Source organism: Amia ocellicauda, chromosome 11 (genome assembly GCF_036373705.1).
Source record: "Amia ocellicauda isolate fAmiCal2 chromosome 11, fAmiCal2.hap1, whole genome shotgun sequence".
In the NCBI taxonomy this organism is placed as follows: Eukaryota; Metazoa; Chordata; class Actinopteri; order Amiiformes; family Amiidae; genus Amia; species Amia ocellicauda.
Window position 1 is genome coordinate 12,209,522 of NC_089860.1, and position 21,468 is coordinate 12,230,989.

The following is a 21,468-nucleotide window of genomic DNA, read 5'->3' on the forward strand; positions in this document are numbered from 1 at the left end:
TAAAGTCATTTCCGCCTTTTATAATTATGTATAAATCACAGAGGTGTATTTAGTACTAACACTCATTTTGTTCTCTCCGAGAATCGTCAAATGAATTAGCACAGGAAAGTGCAGGCTAAGATGCATTGTAAAACATTGTTCCTTGCAGTTCTTCACTCCAGAATCCATGCATTGTTGTCCTGGAAATGTATAATATATAATATAAATATATATTTATCTCTCTATATATGTATAGATATATAACATCTTCAACACTAACATTTCAATGAAGGGGGAAAAAGAAAACGCCACAAACTTTTGTTTTTTCTTTTGTCAAAACTGTATTGTTTTAATCTTTCAGAACGAAAGATTTTTCACAGTATCAAAAGTGAATAATAATAAAAAACAGAGAAGCCAACCTACACTTGGCTCTTAATGGTACAGTATAAATCTACATTCCAAACTTTTAAGATATTGTCTTGTAGTTTAATATAACCTGGATAGCACCAGAGATCTTGTAAAATATGAAAACACAAAAAACAAAGAAAAACAAAAAAACAATTTCAAATTAGATAAAAAAAAATACATCTCATTCATGTCAGACTCAGAAAGCATTTTGTTTTTAAATAACCCAAACCCCCCTTTTTCAATGTCGTCCTTTTTTTGGAAGGAGATGCCCAGCTACAAGAGAAAGGAGATGGAATAGGGCCCAAAAGATCGCATGGTCCACTTGACATCTGGGAGTGGGTCTCTGATATATGGTGAACATTGTACCGTTACTGGAAAAACACGCTAGTAGTTAGAAATCCAGGCTGAAGTTGTAGCACTGTTGTCGAGGTGACAAAACCTCACTGAAGTAGCTTTGTGTAAGCAGACACACAACACAAGGACAGGGAAAACATAAAGTGAAAGTAACTGCGTACCGTAACTGCAAAAGCTATGCTGCTTTTAAGTGCTGAAAGATAATACAACACAATTCTTTGAGGCTGCCATGCAGTATAAACGGTTGCATCACTTTACTGAAGTACACGGTCGGGAATGGAGCTCTAGTTATTGTTCTGGCAGCAACAGCAATCCGTGAGCAATCACAGTACAGAAATAGATTTGAATGGACTGTGGAGGAGGTATTAAGCTTCAGTAGCATACCAAAGTTTAGGCTTGACAACATTTACTGTAACTATGAGGTTAAAAACAAATGAATCTACAGGAAACGTGGGGAAACATTGTCGTTCTAAAATTTCATGCAACAGAGAGTAGAGAAATCCAGTTTCATTCTTGTTACATCAATTTCTTTTAACAAATTATTAAAAATGTTTTTAAATACTCCACACAGAGACTTATTTTTAAATCAACTGATTTCATATTAGTGTTGTAATTCATGTCAGGTTTGTTCTTTTGCAAAATGACTTTAAAAACATGGGATGTGGGAGCTCATGGAAAGACTGCATAATGTAAGCAGTGTTCGTTGATTTGGATGGATAGTCAGTTTGCTCTGCGGTTTACAGAGAGCTTGGCCGGTCGATCAGATTGGTGGGAAGGTTTCCAGTCACTTAGAAACATCAACGTCCTAATTTGTCTCGCATTATCTCCAGCAAAACAGAGTGAATCACTGTATACTCAATTCACAATCCCCAGCTAATGCACAGCATCAGGATTCCAAAATGCAGCGGCGAATGAAGAGTGACAGCGATCAAGCACTGTTTACAGAATGGAAATAGGGCATCAGAATAACCAGCAGATGGCACTGGTTTGCAAAGTCACTTCTCAATACTTCAGAACGGTGAAAACTAACCAATGAGTGAGGAGTTTCAAAGTAACAGTGATTGGATGGGCTTGTTTATGGTTGTATTTCTAGTCCACAAAAGTTCCTTTACCCTTTGCAAACCAGGTCAAACTACTGCCTGTTTTAGTTTTTCCTTGAGTTTGCCCAGTGACCTATACTTTATCAACCCCCTTCTCCCCTCCTAAAAGCAAAATAGTTCCATAAATCTTCTTGGTATTGAGTCTTAAGTGTAAAACCTGATGCAAACCAGAATGAAAGGAAAAACAGATGTACACAGAAACAAATAATTTCATAACTGGATCCAAATTCAGGCAGTCCATTAAACACATGATGGCGTGTGGTCACAACCAAACCAGAGGGCCACTTAGTAAAAATTTAAATTAAAAAGACCGTTGAAATCTAACAGTAAAGGGATTGCTTTCTTGGTAAAACAAGAGAGAGAACCTAAAACATGGGGGTGAGGGATGCCGCAGCTGCCAGCCACCTCTGTCCTGAGCGAGAGGCTCAATGGTCGCGAAACAGAGAGTCCTGCAGATGGGTGAAGCCTTGGGACCTCAGGGGTGATGTAAAAAAATAATAATAATTAAAACAAGTCATAGAAAGGCTGAGGCAGCTCTGGAGAGCATAGTAGATGGGTTCCTTGGCTCTGAGGAGGAGGAGCAGGAGAAGGAGGAAGAAGCATCTCGGAGCAGTTCGTGTCCCAGTCCGGTAAGTGCCAACGGCAGGTCTGGCTTCACTCAGGCTGTCGTGTTGGGATGTCGTCAGTGGGAGGAGGGCAGGGGAACGGGAGGAGGAGGTGGCGGCAGCAGGAGAGGAAGGGAGGCAGGCGAGTGCTGGGCCGTGCCGCTTAACCCCCGCTTCCCCCGAGACACCCACCCTACTGAGCTGCGTTGGAAGGGACCTTTTTGAGGCTGAAGTTGGACCAGTTCACAGCCACCTTCTGTCGTGTCTGTTTGGCAGAATCCAGGCAGAATCTGGAGAGGGAGAGAGGAGTCATGTAAGCATGGTGTCGTGAATAACCTCGCAGCCTGCAAGTGAAGAAACGCCTGTTGTCTGAAAAATTACAAAGATTGCTAGACTCACTTGTTTTGAAAGACTTGAAAATTAACTCTTTCAGATACTGTAACAGCAACGAATAAACCAACTTCCAGTTGACAGATATTAACATTCCCAGGAATCAGAATGACTAACCCTAACCTTAAACCATGTTCCAGCTTGAACCAAGAATAAAGCATCTCTGCCACAGCCTGCAAAGAATTAATAAGTTACCTCTTGAAGTATTCAACCTCCCGGTCGATTTCATCCATCTCGGTCCCATCCAGATCTTTGGGGAGAAACACGTCATCTGTTGAAAAAAGAAAAGAGCGACACTAAGCTGACAACGGCAGGGAAGGGGAGGGAGGAGCCTGTGTGCTACTAATCCAGTTAGAACGATCTACACCAAATCAGAGTGTGTTTCAGCCGTCATTACACTGAACTAGGTGAGAAGAGAAGGTTCATTTTAAGACATTAAGGATCTGTCCTTCTCAATTTAGTTTGTTTTGATCTAGAAATTATTAAAATATATTTACAGATAAATGTAAACATCTAACTTACAAGTCGATTTAAAAGATATCTGGATGAAAATGTACCTATTTTAAGTGTATTATTTTTTAATACATTAAAACACTTAGAAATTAAATCGGAAGATATATCTAATCAATTGAAGATCCATGTTTAATATAAGTAAATGTATTAGTAAAATTAGTCTCTAAAAGATCCCTAAATGCTTAAAGAAATGTTTTTTTTTCTGCCATAACATTGTAAATGATTTATAGCAATTTCATGATTTTAATTAATCCCTACAACAAATTTTAAGGCTCATGGAAGTAGGGAATGCAAATTTTAATTGCAAAGGAAGGGAATGGGAAGACATCAGAACAATTCAAAAACATCAATACTGACATTTAGACTGTATGCATCAAGTTGTTTGTTTAAGTTAAAAACATTTCATTAATAAAATACGTAAATCTAATTAACTTGGATGCAAGAGGAGACTTGTATGACAAACATGAATTTAACAAACACATACATTGTTCTACTGCATACATTTAATGTTTTCACTTTCAAGATCAAGTTTCAAGATTTAAGATCATACAGAATTGACTTAGACCGAATGCACCGGTGATCAGGACAGGATGCAGGAGATTGCCTTACCGATCGAGCTGCTGGACTTGTCCATCTTGTTTTTGTTCTTTTTGCTCTTTCCCTTGGGCTGAGCAGAGCCGGTGGGAGGGAGGGTGTTGGTTCTGGCCTCAGGTTCCTGATCCAGCCTGCAGCCGCCCTTTCCGTCCCGGATGTCGGCTCCGTTCTTCTCCGGCTGCCTGCAGCCACCAGACTCAGGGATGCCATTGACAGCCTGCCTGGGCCCCTTCCCCTCTTCAAGCCTCTTCCCCAATGCCGCTTGGCCCTTGTGGGGCTCGGCGACTGTCTGGGCCTGGGCCGGATTTTTGCACCCTGCTTTGGAGCTGCTCCACGCCCCTGCTGCCCTCCCCTGGGTGTCCTTGTTTTTCGGTGGCTCGCTTCCAGACGCAGGCTTGTTAACTTTAGCCTGTTGCTGAGGCTGCTGCTGCTGTGGTGGCAACGGTGGTGGCGGCTGCTGCTGCTGCGGCGGCTTCTTTCCCTTCCTCTGCTTGCCGGTGGCCCCTGGGGTGACTTTCAGATCAGGACCCTCCTCCTTGATCTTTGCTGCTGCAGGCGGACCCTGCAGGGTGGGAGAGGTGTTGGAGGCAGGGCTCCTCTCTGGAGAGCGGACACGGATCAGCTTGGACAGGCTGGGGGTGGCGTTGAGCCGCTGGACGTCCTGAGCCGCGGGGCAGCTTCCTGGCACCAGGTCCTCCCGGCCGTTCACCAGGTGGTTCTTGAGGCTCCCCAGGGTGAGCGGGGACAGGTCCAGGTCGATCTGCTGCAGCTCCGAGGAGCCGTTGAGGTGGGACAGCAGGTGATTGCCCTCCAGGGTGGCGGCCTTCTTGGGGAAGTCGTTGACGTCCAGGTTGAGGTCATACATGCTGAAGGAGGCGCGGATGGAGTCCTTGATAGTGTTCTTGATCTCCTCTAGCCGGCTCGTCAGGAAGCTGTTCACGCGCTCCAGCTCCAGCTGAGGCCACTCCAGGAGCCGGCCCGCTTCCCCATCCCCTGCGGCCACATCCTCCTCCTCATCCTCCTCCTCCTGCTGCCCAGGAGGGGAGGCCCGGGGGTCGGAGCGCGGGGGCTCATTGCTGCCCTGCTGAGCCTTCTCCTTCTCCTGAGCACAGACACACAGGAACAGCACCGTCACAAAAACTCATACAACTGAACAGCATAGCTTCGTGTAAGAAGAGTAGATTTCACTGTATACAGCACGTCCATTCACAAATATAGGATTGCAAGCATGCCATATTCCTTTTCACCATCAAGGGAACCTGGAGTCAAAATGAACAAAGGGCTATCTATACCATGCCGATGGCAATCCCAGTATGATTTTGTATATTTTCACTCTCTGTGTGCTCTTAAATGGTTCCTAGCGTGGTTCCTACAATTATGGTTTTATGCGACTTTGCATGTTGGAATGTATATGTAAGATGCATGGAATGTTCTCAGTTTGATTCTAACATATAAGCAACATTTAACACTCACAAAATAACGGATATCAAAACAATTACACGTGTACCATTTTCAGGGTTTCATAACTTTGTAGATAGCGGAAGCACAGCAGAGAAACTACAGAAGTACCAGATTCGTCTTCCCCGCAGCTACTTTAATTATTGGAATCAAGTCAAATGAGTGTTAGCGTTTCACGGTCTTACGCCTTGATAGGAATTAGTTTCCGGAGATAACATGTAGTGTTGCATGTTTCACTGATTAGTGAAAAACACTGATGACAGAGCTATTATTCTCTGCTTTCCAGCAGGGAAAAAAATGCGTATCTTAAAACAAGTGAAGCATGATAGCAATCCCTTGTGAAAAAATACAATACCAATTTTATAGCACACTGTAAACACATTTTTGGAGACAGCAACTAACGAAGCTCTCTGTAAAGATGATGTGACACACAGTCACATTTTATAATATTTGAATAGTACCTGTATTGTTATATGAAATTATGCTATTGTTTTTAGGACAGACATCTGAAAAAACACATTAAAACAGGAAAAATGTCATTTTTGAATCCAATTTACTTGAGCTATTTGAGCTCTGCTATCACTCCAGGCAACCTCAGTCCTTGGGTAAGGTCATTGAAACGAAGGGCATTGTACATAGAAGTGAGACAGTGCTGTGAGAACTGTGGGTAAGTTATAATTCATGCTCAGCATAATGTTGTAATCTTTTTACATTTCATGTTATATTTAAGTAATTTGCATTAACTTTTTAAGGCAGTCTAAAGTATGGAACAATAAGCCAATGATATATACCTTACCAGGTGGCAATATATTGCCATCAGCATCCATACTTTTTGCTGCAGCCACCCCTTCCAAGACACTTCATTTTCTACAGAAAATGAATTTGGCATGTATTTTAACCTCCACTTTTTTCAGGCACCAGACCAAATATTTCCACCGAACAGTGACAAAGGTCCGGATGCACAAACAGCTTGCACTGACAGATGATATAAAGGCCAAAAGAAAGCCAATGATTCTTGGGGGTGACAGTCTGTGCTATTCAGCAAAATAGGGCTGCTACAGTTTTGTGGAAGATGACTTAAAAAAACAAAAAAAGTAGTCATTGCAATTCATTTCTCCGCATCTACAAAACAAACACCATGTGACAATGCATCCAAGAATTGCCTCATTTTACACAGTAATGAAACAGAAGGCAGTTCTCAGACTGGAGGGGCTGACACATATTTTCAGCTGGTACATCCAAGTATCTGCCCTTGTAACCAACAGGCTTCAGAAAATTGAATAATTTATAGAAAACATGCCTGTTCGATGATTTAAGCAAATAGTAAAAGGTAGCAGGTTTATGGGTTCGTCAAATGTCTTAAATATTTAACTTGGAATATGTTATGAGTTTTCAGGGGGGGTTTCACCGTATGAGGAATCTGAAAAGGCCTGGACAAGCTGACTTCCAAATCAAATAAATGAATAAGCAAATAAATCAGTGTAACACAAAACAATTGTCAATCACACGTACTGGGCGGCCTGTACCTCTAATGGGACGGAAATACCAAACACAGATAAATGACAGTTGTATGAACGAACTAAGTGAGTATTAACTTGAGGACACACCAATTGAAAAATCACAGGGTTGTGTGTCTCTATGAATCTACAGATCTCTCAATTAAGAACTGGTAGTTATACATGTATGAGTTTTTCCATTTCACTAGGATGAAATTTCCATCCTCAGTTGGATAAAGCTATACTGAAGCTCTCCCCCTTTGGCCAAGCATCATGCATGGAAACACCCCATGGATTAATTAATTGTTTTGCCAGCCAAATTATATAAAATGTCCCTTTTCATGGAATGAAGACATGGAAAAATAAATTACAATTTCATGTAATTCACCCAGACATATGCACTTTCACAAAACAGCTTTTTTTTTTTCATGAAACTGGGATAAAAAAAAAAATAGAATGAAGAATATAAATCCATGGATATACATCAGTATTATTGTTTAAATCGTTGGTAGCCAGACGGAGAGAGCAGGGGGAGCAGAAATACTTAAATATAAAAACTGGCTATAAATGTATGAAAAATCTCAGAAGCATCATCTTTGGGGAGAGCTGTTGTTGTCATTTAATAAGCTCTTAATCTAATATCTAGCACTAGATGCGTTGGATATAGTGTTGCCTAAATCTTGTTAATAATACAAACAGATTACATAGACTCCGTGTTCCAGGAACCATGTGTAACTGGAGTATGGAGCGCCGGACCTTTTGCACACGCCAGTACCTTTACTCCACTTTTCACAGACCAATAAAAGAGGAGGTAAGAATCATGTTTCAGTATGTAAAATGGACAGGGACATGGCAATAATGAATCTGATTCATATGAGTCTTGGGGAAACAGTATGAATAAAAAGACAAATCTGAGCCACAACAATCATGTCCATTTTGATTTATGCAGAAGTATTACTATACCATAAATCATTTTAAAGCTGAATTGATTTGTCTTTTTTACTATTATGTATTTCATTTCAATTTTGTTGAGTTGGTTAGTTTTTCCGGTATCCAGGAAGTTATGTCACGACTCATCCTGAAACCTTGAAATTGCGCATATGCTGGCTTTTGACATCCACCATTCTCTGAGTGTTAAAAGTTGCATATATGATAGAATCCAACTGGAAAAATCCCATATAACTTTACTTATGAATTATTAGCAACAAGTAAATTGACCTAATAATTTCCTAAATCAGATATCTGTAATGATTTTAAACAGAAGAGGTTTTAAGTTAACTACTGAATTGTATAAATAACTTATTAAAGAACCAACTCTTATTACACAAGTTAAAAAGTCAAATCTTAGCCAACTGTTACTTCAATTAAGGCCCAATTAAGTAATTGAGAGCTCGGTTGGAACCAAAACCAGCAATGTAGGGGCTCCTCCAGGACCAGGATTGAGAACCACTGGTATTGGGGAAGCCAAATGAAATAAAGTCCCAAAGTAATTCGTGAATCTCGCAAGGGAAACTACCCAGATTCAGTTGAGGGATTTCTGTATGAAGGAAGGAAGGAAGATTACCCACAATGTGCTTAACCAGATAACCAACATTGAGAATAATTCCTCCAGTGACACGGAAATTGATAGAGAAGTCAACGACTAAGCATGACATTTGAGATAATCAAATATTTGCCAATATACCGGGAATACAGCATTTTGTAATGTGATGTTATGCACGACTTTTATCATGACTAGAATGGTTCCTGGCATGGAAAATTTGATCATTGTAGCCCTTGTTCATTTTGACAACAAGTACCCTTAAATAGATTACAAATAAAAAAGGAACAAGGATTGTCTGCTCAATATAAATGAATCAGTGAATGCAGGGAGCAATCTTTGATCTGGTGCAAGAAATTGTGAACTGTAATGGATTAAACAGAAAAACAAATCCTCAGGCCGTGATACGATATGTTTCTGTAACGTTACCTTCTTCTTCTGTTTGTGGCGGGCCCTCTTGGCAGCTTTGGCGCTGTTGACGGGTTTGGGCTCGGTGCTGTTGATGAAGTCCAGTAGCTCGTCCACGTCCCGGTGGTCGATGGCGCTGGGCACGGCCGGGTCCGAGTCCTGCCGCTGGGGCAGCTCCTCTTTGCGCCGGGTCAGGCGGGACCGCAGTTTCTCACGGATCTCCGCATAGTTCCGGCTCGTGGGGGCAGCAGGGGGCTGTGCATGCCAAGAGGACATTGGAACTTGAGAAACGTCCTACCCCTCCCCCACATTTTTGTTTAAACCCCAGATTAACGTATAAGTATATCCTGTAGTCAGCTTCCACTGTTATATTAAAGGCTGTCCTCCAAAACTGTCCTCCTCACCAAAACAAGAAACTGCATTCACACTGGATACCTCCACATATTAAAAGTGTGTTGTTTAAATCAAAGAGGGTTCATGTTGTCCAATTAAAAAAAGAAAGAAAAGGCTTCTCCAAGTCCCTTACACTAAATAAAATGGATAAACAAATACCAATCACTACATCAAAAGCAGCAGGGCTCCTTGCAGATGTTGATTGAAGGGGACAATCTGGAGGAAATTAGTTAGCCAAACTAAAGGTCCTGTACTTTAACTTAATTAGACCTTACACCAAGAACAAATTACCTGCACCTAGAATGCACTATAATCTTGATAATCATGCCTTGTAAAGCCTGATTGAGAAGTCGAGAGCCGTGTGGGAGGCAGACTGTCCACCATGATGCAGTTCTCCTTTAGGATGAGCAGATGAAACTGGGAGATGGTGACTACAGGTGGGTACAGTAAACTCCTTATAATTGCATATCAAAATACTTTTAATTAGTAGCCTACATTATTCTGTACTATATCCCAGGTTGATTTATTGAGTTGTTGCTTGCTTTACATGCAATCATTATTTTGTTTTCCCTACTGATGTCTGTCAATTGTTGTGCTTCCGGTACCGTAAACAAAATGGCTTACGGTTACAGATTTATAATTGAATACTTTCTGTCGCTGTGCTCTGCACTGGTGATTAATGATTTATACGAGTCACACACGCATAAACATGTGCACATACACTATACTGTCTTTGTATTATATTTTAATAACTTGCTCCAGATTAATGCATATTCCATTTAAGTGCGTGATGTCACAACAGTCCCAAGCCTATGCAATTATTCGGAGTCAGCGGTTTGTCTTTTAGATTCTAGCTCAGTGAAGCACATTTGTCTGCACACAGATGGCTCTCCTGAATGGAGAAGCGAGGCAGAGCGTTTCCCTAGCGTACCGCGTTGTGGCCGAAGAACTCGCAGTAGCAGCAGTCACAGTACTTCCCGTCCTTCTGGTTGGTAGAGGAGGAGGCGCAGGAGCTCCTCTCTGAGCTGCTGTCTTCGTCCTCCCCCAGCCCCTCCTCCAGCTCACAGGGCGGGTGGCAGACCGTCCCGTTCGCCAGTTTGTGTCCTTTACACGCCTGGTCCCTGCACAGACACACACAGAGCATTTGGCAAAGCGCAACAGGACTCCAGCACAACAAGAGGGTACAAGCTCTCAATTCCTACTGCATTTTTGTGGGCTGCAATGCTACCTTGCATTTCAGTTTTTTAGATTTCCTAGAAATTACGTTTCAATGCTGTAGTTAATGATGTGAAATACAGGTACACTATTTTTTTCCGCTACATTTCATTTTCTGAAAATGTGGTGGATTAACAAATGCATGTAATGTCTGTCACATTGTTCCCATTATTTTAACTAACTTAACTGGTAGTTTGCTAAGAAGGGGAGAGATAAAGGCGTAGGAGAGAGAAGTGGAGAGAGAGAATGCTGTGTTGAGTGCCGTTTGAGAAGTGAGCAGAAGGAAACAAAAGGGATATATACATTGTACTGTGTAAGTAAAGTGTAAGTAAAGCTGGACGATTGTAGTTTGGGAGTGTGGGCAGGACTGAAAGGGACCTTGAATGAAATTGGCTGTTTTCTTCCCTGTTGCAGCTGATGTGCATATTCTGCAGATCAGATCAAATAAGACCAACAGACCCTTCTCTCTTTAGCAGTTGTGACATGTCCCCCCTCGAATAATGTAAAATGTAAACTACATTTTACGTTTAATTCTATCTACCTAATCTTAATGGGGTTGGACATTAGACAAAATGGGTTATTTTAATCAAGTGGGCTACTATTGCCGTTTGTGAACAGCATATTTTCAGAACCGGGGGGAGTGTGTTAATTAGGTAGTTGGCGCTGCCTATGGGGTTTTGCAGGTGTGTGTGAGTTTATCATCTTTTCAATCAAAGGTTATTTTACTTGGCGTGTGGTTTCTGGGTGTTGATTTCTATCAATTTTGAGAGTGTGTAATCTTGATTCTGTGTTCCTGTTTGGTTTATAGTAAACACTTCAGTTTGGAGTTATCTAAAAACAAGTACTGAGATTCAAACCTCTTTGGCGGATGGCGGTTTGCGAATTGGCGGATTAATGAGTCATTTTATAATGCGAATTAATTAGTTATTGGCGATTTTTGGCAGAATTGCGAATTTGGCGGATAAACAAGAGTGGATCTGTATAAACAAAGATCAGATTTGTTACTATTGATAACATGCATCAATACCGAATACAAAGAATACAAATTCAGAAGACATCTCGCCTATACTAACCTGCAGGCACCAGAAGGTAAGTGTCCCACGGTGGGAGAGGTGACCGTTCCATTACTGTGTCCATTGCAGGGATGGGTACACCCTGTTGGGGAGGCTGTCAGTTTAGTGTGCTGCGTGTTCACTGTAGGAATGTGGGAGTTCTTGCACGTTCCGGGCTTGTGTAGGGAAGCAGGGTTGTCTGGTCCGGCAGCCATCTTTGATACTGGCACATGAAGGTTCTGTACCAAAGGAGTGAATGGCGCGTGTGCCGCCAGCCCCGGGCTGGGTGAGGTCATATGCACATGTTGACTGGGAGACTGCTTGGGAGGGAGCAGTGAGGAATGCTGGGAAGAGAGCCCAGTGGGACTGTTGGGTGGCACTGCCAGGTCTGAGTGTTGATGGTGCTCAGTGGAGTGGAAGGCTTCACCTGGGAGAGAGAAAGAAAACAGCTTAGATAAACACACTCCATTACAACAAGTCACGTAGAACTGTCCGAACCAAAATCTGCAATCCTCAACCTCAAAAGGCCATTCACAGTTACATAATAGCTGCATGACCCTAACTCAGCTCTTTGATGTGCTCCAGGATGCATGTGCAACCAGTTTGTCTTCCGCATGAGGTATCTCAGGTTGAGTTGCTAAAAAAAATGCAACAGCTGGTGAAAATGAATAAGCAGGGCATTATCACACATTTCAATGAACCGTTCACCATGCTAACAAGAAAGGAAAACCAATTAAATGCAAGAGTCCAAACAAATCCTTTACAATTCTGCTGTTGTAGTTTTACGTTAGGCCAGTTACCCACACTAGCATTTCAGAACAGGACCAGTGGGAGGACTGACAAGTTTCGAGGCTGCAGCAATCCTCACCTGGAGGGGTAGGTCTCCGGCACATGGTCTTGAAGTGCTTGGGGGTGGTCTTGCACAGATCAGAGGAGGTAGAGTGCAGGGACCCCGGGGCCACCCCACTGGAGTTCTGGGATGCTGGATGACTGTATGGGCAGACCTTGGTCCCAGCAGGCTTTGCAGACTTGCCAGGAGCCTCGTGAGAAGGCCTTTTTTCATGGCAGGTTGGTCCCCCTGTGCCACCTGGAGCAACACAGACACCCCAGTTAGAGACGTCTATAGGGAGGATGAGAAGAGTTTGCCGTATCAGCTGCCAAGCCTTGCTTTGATTTCCAGTCACATCTCGAGCCAAGCAATTTATTATACAAATATCACCAGCTATCACGGTTACCTGCAGGTGGGACAAATTTCCTTATTGTGCGCACCACAAACACTTCCCCTTGCCGAGCCAAAACTGATTATGTTAAATAGCACGTGGAATCTCAAGAATTAAAAACACAAGACAAAATGGACACCTTGGTTAGCTGTAAACCTGCTGCACAAACTGGGGATGTGGAGAAGCAGCTGTATGCACATGCAGGCCCCTCACTGACCTTGCTGCGTGTGTGCGGCGCCGCCGTGGTTACAGTGCGCCCCCCCGTTCGTGTGAGCCGAGTTCCACAGTCCGGAGAGCTTGTGTGCCGACAGGAAGGAGCTGGGGTCCCACTCCACAGAGCTCTGCTCCGGGAAACCGTTCCCACAGCTCTGCGCCTTACAGGAGGAGTGCGACAGGGACACCTGCAGCAAGGGGTCACAACAGGGTCATGGTCACTGAACCGCAAAGCTGCTCAGATGTTTCTCACACCAGCCCAGAGAGTGGCAGGGATTTGACCATGCAGGGCACGTTAACAGTCACAACAAGGGAAAGGTTTGGAAGTTGACCATGATCACATTGGATTCTACAGTTAAAATGTCAATAGGCTTTTCTTGTAAATAATGACAATATTTAAAAATATAGTAACATTTAATAAAATATATTCCAGAGTATAATAAGTCATGCAGAAGGGAAAAAAAAACGTTAAGGTTAATTTTAGTAATCATCATTAAGTCAATCCATTAAAACCCTTTTTAAATTAAAAACAAATCTTCATGTAATGCCTGCCACGAAGTCATTTAAACTTGAAACGGTTTCTACTAAACTAGTTTATAAGCAGAAACAAAGCTTTTGAGAATAATACCCATTTACTTTATCTTTCACTACATTAATAGCACACTCAATGGCATTATAAAAACTAATAAAATGAACCTAAACATAACATATGTATGCTAGGAAAAGAAAGTTAGTTTACGTATTTAGCTGATAGTACATTTAAAAGTAGCAACAATTCCACTGATGCCACAGGAACACATCATGATTCCACTTGCAAGAAAATAAATGCAAGTCCTATATATAACGATACAAAACAAACTAGGACAATATTCCTCATGATATGTCCTCCGGCCCCAGTGTCCATCAGAGACCCAGGGAGAGGGTCTGAATAACTGCTTCTGTATCAAATGTACACTACACAGAGAACTGTAAATGTGGCCTGCCAAAAATAAGTTCCTGAAGTGGCCCTCCACTGTATTTTATTGGGGAACACTGCACAGGGCTGTCTCCTACCGCCTGGCAGCTCAGGTGGCACTCACCGCCAGGGCCTGTTCCTGCGCCGCCCTCCTCTCCTCGTCCTCCACACTCTTCCTGCAGCTCTGACAGATCCACAGCGGCACCTCACCCAGCAGCGACTGCGAAAGTGACGGCACTGCGTCTGCCAGCTTCCTGCCCGGCACCTCCTTGAGCAGGGCCTGCGAGAGCGCTGGCACGGCGTCGCCCAGCTTCACCCCAGGGATAGGTAATCCGTTGGCAGGGTTCGCCCCCCAGTCCTTGAACTCGCGGTGGCACAGAAGACAGCAGGTGTGCATGGACTGAGCTGCGGCAATGGGCAGAGGCTGCGCAGCGAGAATGATACCAGTCAGTAACCTTCCCTGCCACTCAGCCTCTCACTGAGGAATACAATATTAGTCTGAAGCTGTTACAGCGCTTGATGCCTAGGCACTCATGGTACTGAGCAGCAAAAAGCAGCTAAAAGAGAATGTACCAAAACTGATCACACAGACAGAACAAAAAGGTATCACACAGAAACAAAGTATAAATGTGAGTGTTTAAATCACACAACATCAGAATGTCTTATTTTTAGTTGTGCAAAATCCTTTGATCTTTTGCAACAGCTGAAAGTCTTATGAAGCAGGAAGTTGAAGGTACCAGATCAAAGAGTTCAGGTGGAAGCCAAGGCAGAAGAAACCATTTACGAAAGCCTGCCCTCTTCCACTTTCAAACTGAGGCCTTGGTATTCCTTTTCTCTCTCTCACAACTTCTAAAACTTGAAACCATTTTATCAAGCCCAGAGACAGCTGGTGCATTGACATTATCAGTTTCTATTTCTATAAATTCTAAACTGCCTTTGCCACCTTATTGTGGATAACAATAACTGTTTATGCCTAGAATGTGACTGGGAAGACACCACCAGTAAGCGATTTTTCTGAAGCAGGTCGAGTACATACTTCAACACAACAGCTCGCCGAAATCACCTCTCAAGTGGTACACACTATTTCTTGTTCTTCAGAAGTGGTCTGAAGACCATATAAATGTAAGAGAAACCCTGGTGAAAATCAATATGGCAAAATCAAAATCTTCACATTGCTCCAAATAATACAAATTGAAATGGGAGAACGAAGCACTTTTACAATCTTGTGATTGGAGGGGAAGAATTGTGTTTGGGTTTATTTGAAGGTTTGAAAAAGAGATTAATGTGACTGGTCTTCAAACACTTCTAAATAACGTACTTTAATGGTCACACAGAAAATTACAATTATACACATATCAAACTTCAGGATTTAGCCTGCTTTAGCCTGTATATTAATGTTGTTGCTCGGTCTCTTTACTGGGCACAAAGGCAGATCTCAGACTAGTCCAGACCTCAAAAGTTGCTATGTGTATAAAAGTAAAAACTGTACACAAGGAATCTCTTCCACAGATGTATATGAATACTAAAATTGCACCGCAACATCTAAAAACACTTTTCAATCAGGTTAGGTCTGAAAACGCCTGCCTTTTAGATTTCAGAATGTTAATGAATATTGCGCAGATCCCCAGACTGCGAGATTTAGGTGATAGACAGAAAGCTACCTATTTTCCTTGTTCTACTTCTCAAAACTTATCCCGGGAATTAAATTATAATAACAACTTACATACCTGAGCATCCAATCCAATTATCTTTCATCAAGAGGTTAGTGCATGAACTAACAAGAACAGAACTTCTACTGACAAAGACTTACTGTAACCTACAGGTAGAGAAACATTTAAACTGTGCCAGGGAAGCAACGACACGAGAACTCGGTGAACCCACCAACGCTCACCTCAGCCAATCCACAACTCGAAAGGAGATGTCAAGCTAAGCAACTCCACGGATATTACAGATCATGTAACAAGCCCTCTCTTTGCTCACCTGCAAGTTTCATCCGCACCTCTGAAATGCCAACCCCCCCCCACCTCAGCAGGAGGCTTCTACTACCCCACCCGACACCCCCATTGTCCTTTGCATATATTTAACTTCTATATTTAAAAATCTACATGTCAATGGATTAACTTCCACTGCACCCTAGAACATTTGATATGGGGCTCTGAAGATTTGAGACATTCACAAGCATGTCAACTAAGGGTATATCAGCTAGACATTGTTTTTAGTTACATTCGGAGCAATTGTAAAACTTATTGACTAAGTAACATTGTGGTCGATCCTGCAGTGGTTATGTCTTACTTAATCAATAGTACAGGTACAATTAATCACAGTTTCAATTGCAAATTAACAAGGAAGAATGAAGAGATTATATTCAAAGCAGTTCTCGGATTAGCATATAATGTGTGTCTGAATTATTTGTTTTCATTAGAAGACAAGATATCAAACAAAAAAAACAAAAAAGTCTAATTAAATATCAGAGAGCTTTATGAGAATTTTTCACAAACGTCTTTTTTATTTAGATGTCAGTATTATTAAAAGATTAACAACAATGGAGATGTAGGAACAATTGTTTACTTGCAAAGAAGCAAAATATGATTGCCTACATATACCTCTGGATCGTCAGCAACAACAATGAAAATATTTTGTGCTTCTGTATCAACCCAAATGACACCAGCAGCTCCACTATAACAGTAATTTAGACTTGATCGACTTGAAACTCCAACAAGAACACACGTGTTATTCTGAAATTAGTTAAAACTGAGATATCCCAGCATTTTGGAAGACAATAAGATATAATCGCAGCTATTAACATATTAATTCAATTTACTCTGTTATGTCTACAAATAATCCCCCTTTTCATAAATTGTTATTTCATAACTGAAAAAGGAATATCTGTGCTACAAAAGGCAAGCAGACAGTTGCTCCTTTTGAACCTGTTATTTTTTATATTTGTACAATTTCCCTTTTAACTTTTACTTTCTTCACAGCAAGCTTCAGAAAAAAATGGCCTGACTGAAAATGATAATCTATACAAAGTAAAAATAATAAAAATAATTAATAGAGATGATTCTCTGTTAGTGAATTTACAAGGAAGAGCATATATATATATATATATATATATATATATATATATATATATATATATATATATTCACAAGATCAACTGTAAAGCTTACTGTACCACACAAACAAGCATCAGGACAAGAGATTCTGCATAACATTAAACACTCATCTTGAAGCAGAAAGCTTGTGGTGACTAAAAAGTAAACCAGCAATTGATGTTTGATTTGAAAAACAAAAACAGATCTAAAAGGGTAACAAACAAGCATGCCGGATTGGGAGGAGAGAATCTGACAGTGGTTCCCACTGTAATGCAAATCCAGGCTGGAGTCTGCAGCTACGTCTGCAGCTGTTCCAATTGACTCTCAGCTTTTCACAATGAAAAAAAGTCAAAAGCAGCAAGTTTTTTTGGGGGGGTGTTCTTTGCAGGATTCTTGGGCTCAGAGCCAGTTGCTGATTATACAGGCATTACAAGTCTGAACAAGAGGGGGGGATTGGCTAAGGCTGTGTGCCAGCCAACTGGTGGAGTCTGTGGGCTGAAGGACTAGGTCGTTCCTGGGCAGCTGGAACATGACAGTCCAGTCTACTGGCTGATGTATTTAAAAAAAAAATGTTTCCCTGAAGGATGAGCCTTCCTACCACACAGCCACCAAGTTGCAAGACAGCTGTAGAAACAAACACGGAAACACCTTATCCTCTTCAACCTTACTCTGAGCTACAGCTGCCACTCTGTAATTATAACAGAAAGAAAATAAGTTTAAGGAAGCCATCCACTTGAGGGGGACATGGGTACTGGTGCGAATAATATAAAAGTCCAAACTACTTCTTCGGATTTTACAAAGTGTGAAACTCCTCACCCGTTTGGTTGTGATTCAGTTGACCATAACAATCCTGCAAACTTATTCATCTTACACTGTGAATAATTACAAAAACATATTCTGCTCTCTTCAGTATTAGAGTATTTTGTTTTACTGTATGCCCAGAATTGCATTCAGTATGTTTCAACTCTACAGTGTGCAACTGCTGAAAAATCTTACTTTTACAGCTAACTGTAAGTATATAACTACTATAGTGTTTTTGAATACGTTGTTGCCTTGGATGAAGGAGTCAGGAACTTAACTCATCAAAATCAATCCCAAACACCCAAGCATGTCTACTGTTGTCACATACGTTTGCCCCTATGACAAACACAATGCAGCTAAAACTGTGCGTTGAGGAGCTTCAGTCCCTACTCTCAGCTGTGTAATGAAATGTAAAATACTGCAGTTTAATGAGAGTAAGCTTTGTTATGATTTTCCTTGTTGGATAAAATGAGAATGGAAATGTGTCAAACTGTCCAACTTTTGACAGATGGCCCCAAGTAGGAAACTTGATACGAGCAAAATTGTGTTCTCCGAGATGCATCAAACTTCATCAAATGTCAAACTATTCATCTTGACCGGATGTAATGGATCAAATTTTAAAAGTTTGTGTGTGTGTGTGTGTGTGTGAGGGGGGGTTCTATACCCATTTTAAGCACTGAAATTATGTCAGCCATTAATATTATGGCATTTCCACATGACAATGTCAATAGAGAATTAATGTGCAATATAGTTATGCTATAAAATGTTATGATCTTAATGTCGCACATGTATTACCAAATGCATTATCAGAAGCAAGAAGCCGTGGTTCATTTCAAACAGAAAATATGGCAGTCGCATTAACTCACAGGGAGACCTATACCCGCCCAATCCATCTTTTACATCTCTAACATGATGTACTTAACATCTGTCAATTTTACCCATATCCTAACCAGTGTTGTGACACCAGATAATATTGCACAAAACAGGTTAGACTGGCCACAGAAGATACCTCTTTACACTTTATGGGAATTACAGTGGCAAGGTCATCTGTACAAACAAGGCATTTTTCGTGTAATAGGAATGTTTTCTGTGAACTATAACAGCATAGACTAGATCTACCTATCACAAAGACACCTGTATACAATGGCAGTAAAGCTGTGCTGACTTCTTACTGTTTTGGAATTGAAGCGCAAACTGTTGCCTTTTTCACTTGGGAAAGTACAACTCATAGCCTATGCCTATACATGCCTTAATAGGTTCCTGGTCTGTATTTCCTACAGGAAAAATCTGTCAGACCTCATGAAGGATTCCACTGATAATTTAGAAAAACAAATCTGTATTTAATGTGGAAGGCAATCGTATCAACAAATGAAGCAGTTTCATTATAAACCTTTGTTCGTTTTGCAAGAAAAAAAATATGAAATATGAAATATTTTTTCATTATGTTGATATTCTTAAAAGCTGGGATTTACTATTTAATACCGTGAGGTTCAAATATTTAAAATAATAACACCCTAAGTAGGCCTACTAAACGGCTTACTCAATTTGCCCCAGGTGCAGTATTTTTTTATTTTTTTGAAACAATTATATTAGTCCATCGGTGTTAGATTCCTGAATGAAAAAAGCTGCTGATACCTGAAAGTCTTTGCCAATACACACATTAACCATTTGACATGTATTTCTCTACATAATCATAGGGGTGCAAATGAATATGCTTAATGAAATTGACAGACACTCAAATAATGGAGTGTCCTGCTTGATGCAATTAGCTTACCACAAACCACTGCTCTAATAAGAAAACAAGTGTTCAAAAGTGTATTCCCACTTTCACTTGTGGGTGTTTCTCTTAATTGTTATTCATATTGTTTGTGCATTCTTTTCGAAAATGCACGTCTGTTAAATCTCAATGTATATTGTCCTATCATCTTTTGCATATGTAATTACTAATGAAGGAAACGAGATGCAACATCAGCAATTACAGATTCAACTGATAATTGTCTGGATAGAAACCCTGCCAATCAAGTATTATCTGGCTGAGACAGATAAAAAGATTGATGCACTTCAGCACATGCAACTTAAAATGTAATTGCACGCACACCGACTGTGCAACGTTAACAATCCATGACTGCCAGGACCAGAGGGACTTTATTACTGTTATGGTTGATGTTGTTATATTTGTGTTATTAGTAGAGCTGTGGGAAATGTGGAGCACATTTCCATACAGGGATATATGTGATGTGTTAACAGCAATAGACACACGGGGATTTTCACGCACATGCGTCCAGTTTCAGACAGTATTTCTCTCATTGATGTGCAGTAACTTAAACTGGCGACTTCAGTCCTTGAAGGAGACATCTCTGAACTAAACGCTGCAAATGTAATACATCGCGATCAACTCTCCGGTATCACCTTGCCCGGCCTGTGATAACCATGCACCAACATCCAGCCCTGCACGCAAAACCCACCGGGATCCGCACATCAGCAAACTAACGCCACTGCTGTGCTTTTTAATCCACGATGCTGAATCTGATTAAAAGCGCGATGTGCTGTATCCCCAAGAAATGAAATGCACTTCCATGCAAAGAGAGGGAGAGAGAGAGAAATTAGCTCGTCAAACGATCATGCAAAGATAAATAAACTAATCCACGGCTACTCAACATAATTACCTCCACTGCACTGCATTGCATTGCATTGTCCTGCGAGTAACGTGTATTTTGGGGGGTACATGTATATATTTCTTTGCATTATATATATATATTCTGCCTCTGTCTAGGTTTTATTTATTTATTTATTTCTGATCCGCCCCATCCTAAATTCAAGTCGGGTTCGTCTCGCATTCTCAACACACCGCATCCTCTTACCGGCAGACAGATACAGATGCATTTCAGAAGGAGTGCGGTTTTAAAAACCTGCAGAAAGTGCTTTTTTTTCACCTGATTTGCCTTGGCCAGCCTGTCCAGTCCTGCATCTCCGCCACCGCCAGCTGCATCGCCGGGAGAGACGGGGCTCTTCGCCTGGCTCTGCTGTCCGCTCCCCAGCTCCTTATTCCCGGCTCCTTGCTGCTTACTTTTCTTCCTCGCCATACTACAAGTTTCCGTGAGACCCTCTGGCCCAGTTTGTACCAGTTTCTCCGGTGAAAAATCCACACTTTCGATTCTTCCAGCACCACCAGCCTTGCCTACCTTCTCCGGGCAAGACAACAGCCAATATGGCGGAGTGCTGGCAAACCCCGGAGTTCAGAGGTCAACCTAGTGCTGGCAAAACGACTTCACTCCGACTTCAGGGCAGGGAAGCGCGGAGCCGCCATTTTTAGTGAGGGTGGCAAGAGCCAGTGTAAGGACGTCCTGAAGTTGGTAGTTATTTTGTAACTGATGTTGATGACGATAATCGAGTATGGGTAGTAGTAGTATAATCCATCACTTGTGTGTGTAGTTAAATTAAAGACTTGTATATATATACTACCACTACAAAAATACAAACCCGTATGGACACGTTGCGTCTAATCCAATCTGAAATGTGCCATTTAAATAATAGGCTAATTAAACATTCGGTATCAAAATAACGCGTTCAACTGCTTGAGAATTAAAGTTTAAAAATGTACCTCTGCTAATAGTTTGTAAAAGTCGTACAAGTATTTATCACTTTGTGAGTGCACACTCAGATGGTGATCAGACATAAC

At 41.4% G+C, this 21,468-nt stretch overlaps 1 protein-coding gene across 3 annotated transcripts; it reads right to left on the bottom strand.

The window, feature by feature from the left end:
• Positions 1-427: 427 nt before the first annotated feature.
• On the bottom strand, positions 428-21,125 carry fam193b (family with sequence similarity 193 member B). 3 transcript variants are annotated; one of them, XM_066716562.1, is made up of 10 exons: positions 20,723-21,125; positions 14,018-14,317; positions 12,943-13,126; positions 12,374-12,592; positions 11,527-11,932; positions 10,170-10,359; positions 8,867-9,100; positions 3,959-5,045; positions 3,032-3,107; positions 428-2,736 (listed from the first exon to the last, which is right to left on the bottom strand). In XM_066716562.1, the coding sequence occupies exons 1-10, from the start codon at positions 20,870-20,872 to the stop codon at positions 2,640-2,642; spliced, it is 2,943 nt and encodes a 980-aa protein (XP_066572659.1). In that variant the 5' UTR covers positions 20,873-21,125; the 3' UTR covers positions 428-2,639. The 3 variants fall into 3 exon arrangements, with proteins under 3 accessions (XP_066572659.1, XP_066572658.1, XP_066572657.1); XM_066716561.1 differs by having other exon boundaries at positions 3,032-3,104; positions 12,374-12,625; positions 20,723-21,121; XM_066716560.1 differs by having other exon boundaries at positions 12,374-12,625; positions 20,723-21,119.
• Between the last annotated feature and the right edge of the window lie 343 nt (positions 21,126-21,468).

Excerpts from the sequence above, each read along its gene's own strand:
- fam193b (XM_066716560.1), bottom strand. The coding sequence starts at position 20,872 with ATGGCGAGGAAGAAAAGTAAGCAGCAAGGAGCCGGGAATAAGGAGCTG. Across the intron at positions 9,101-10,169 it reads AGTTCTTCGGCCACAACGCG|CCCCCTGCTGCCCCCACGAG; the intron begins GTACGCTAGGGA and ends TGGCATGCACAG. Across the intron at positions 2,737-3,031 it reads GAGGTTGAATACTTCAAGAG|ATTCTGCCTGGATTCTGCCA; the intron begins GTAACTTATTAA and ends CTCCCTCTCCAG.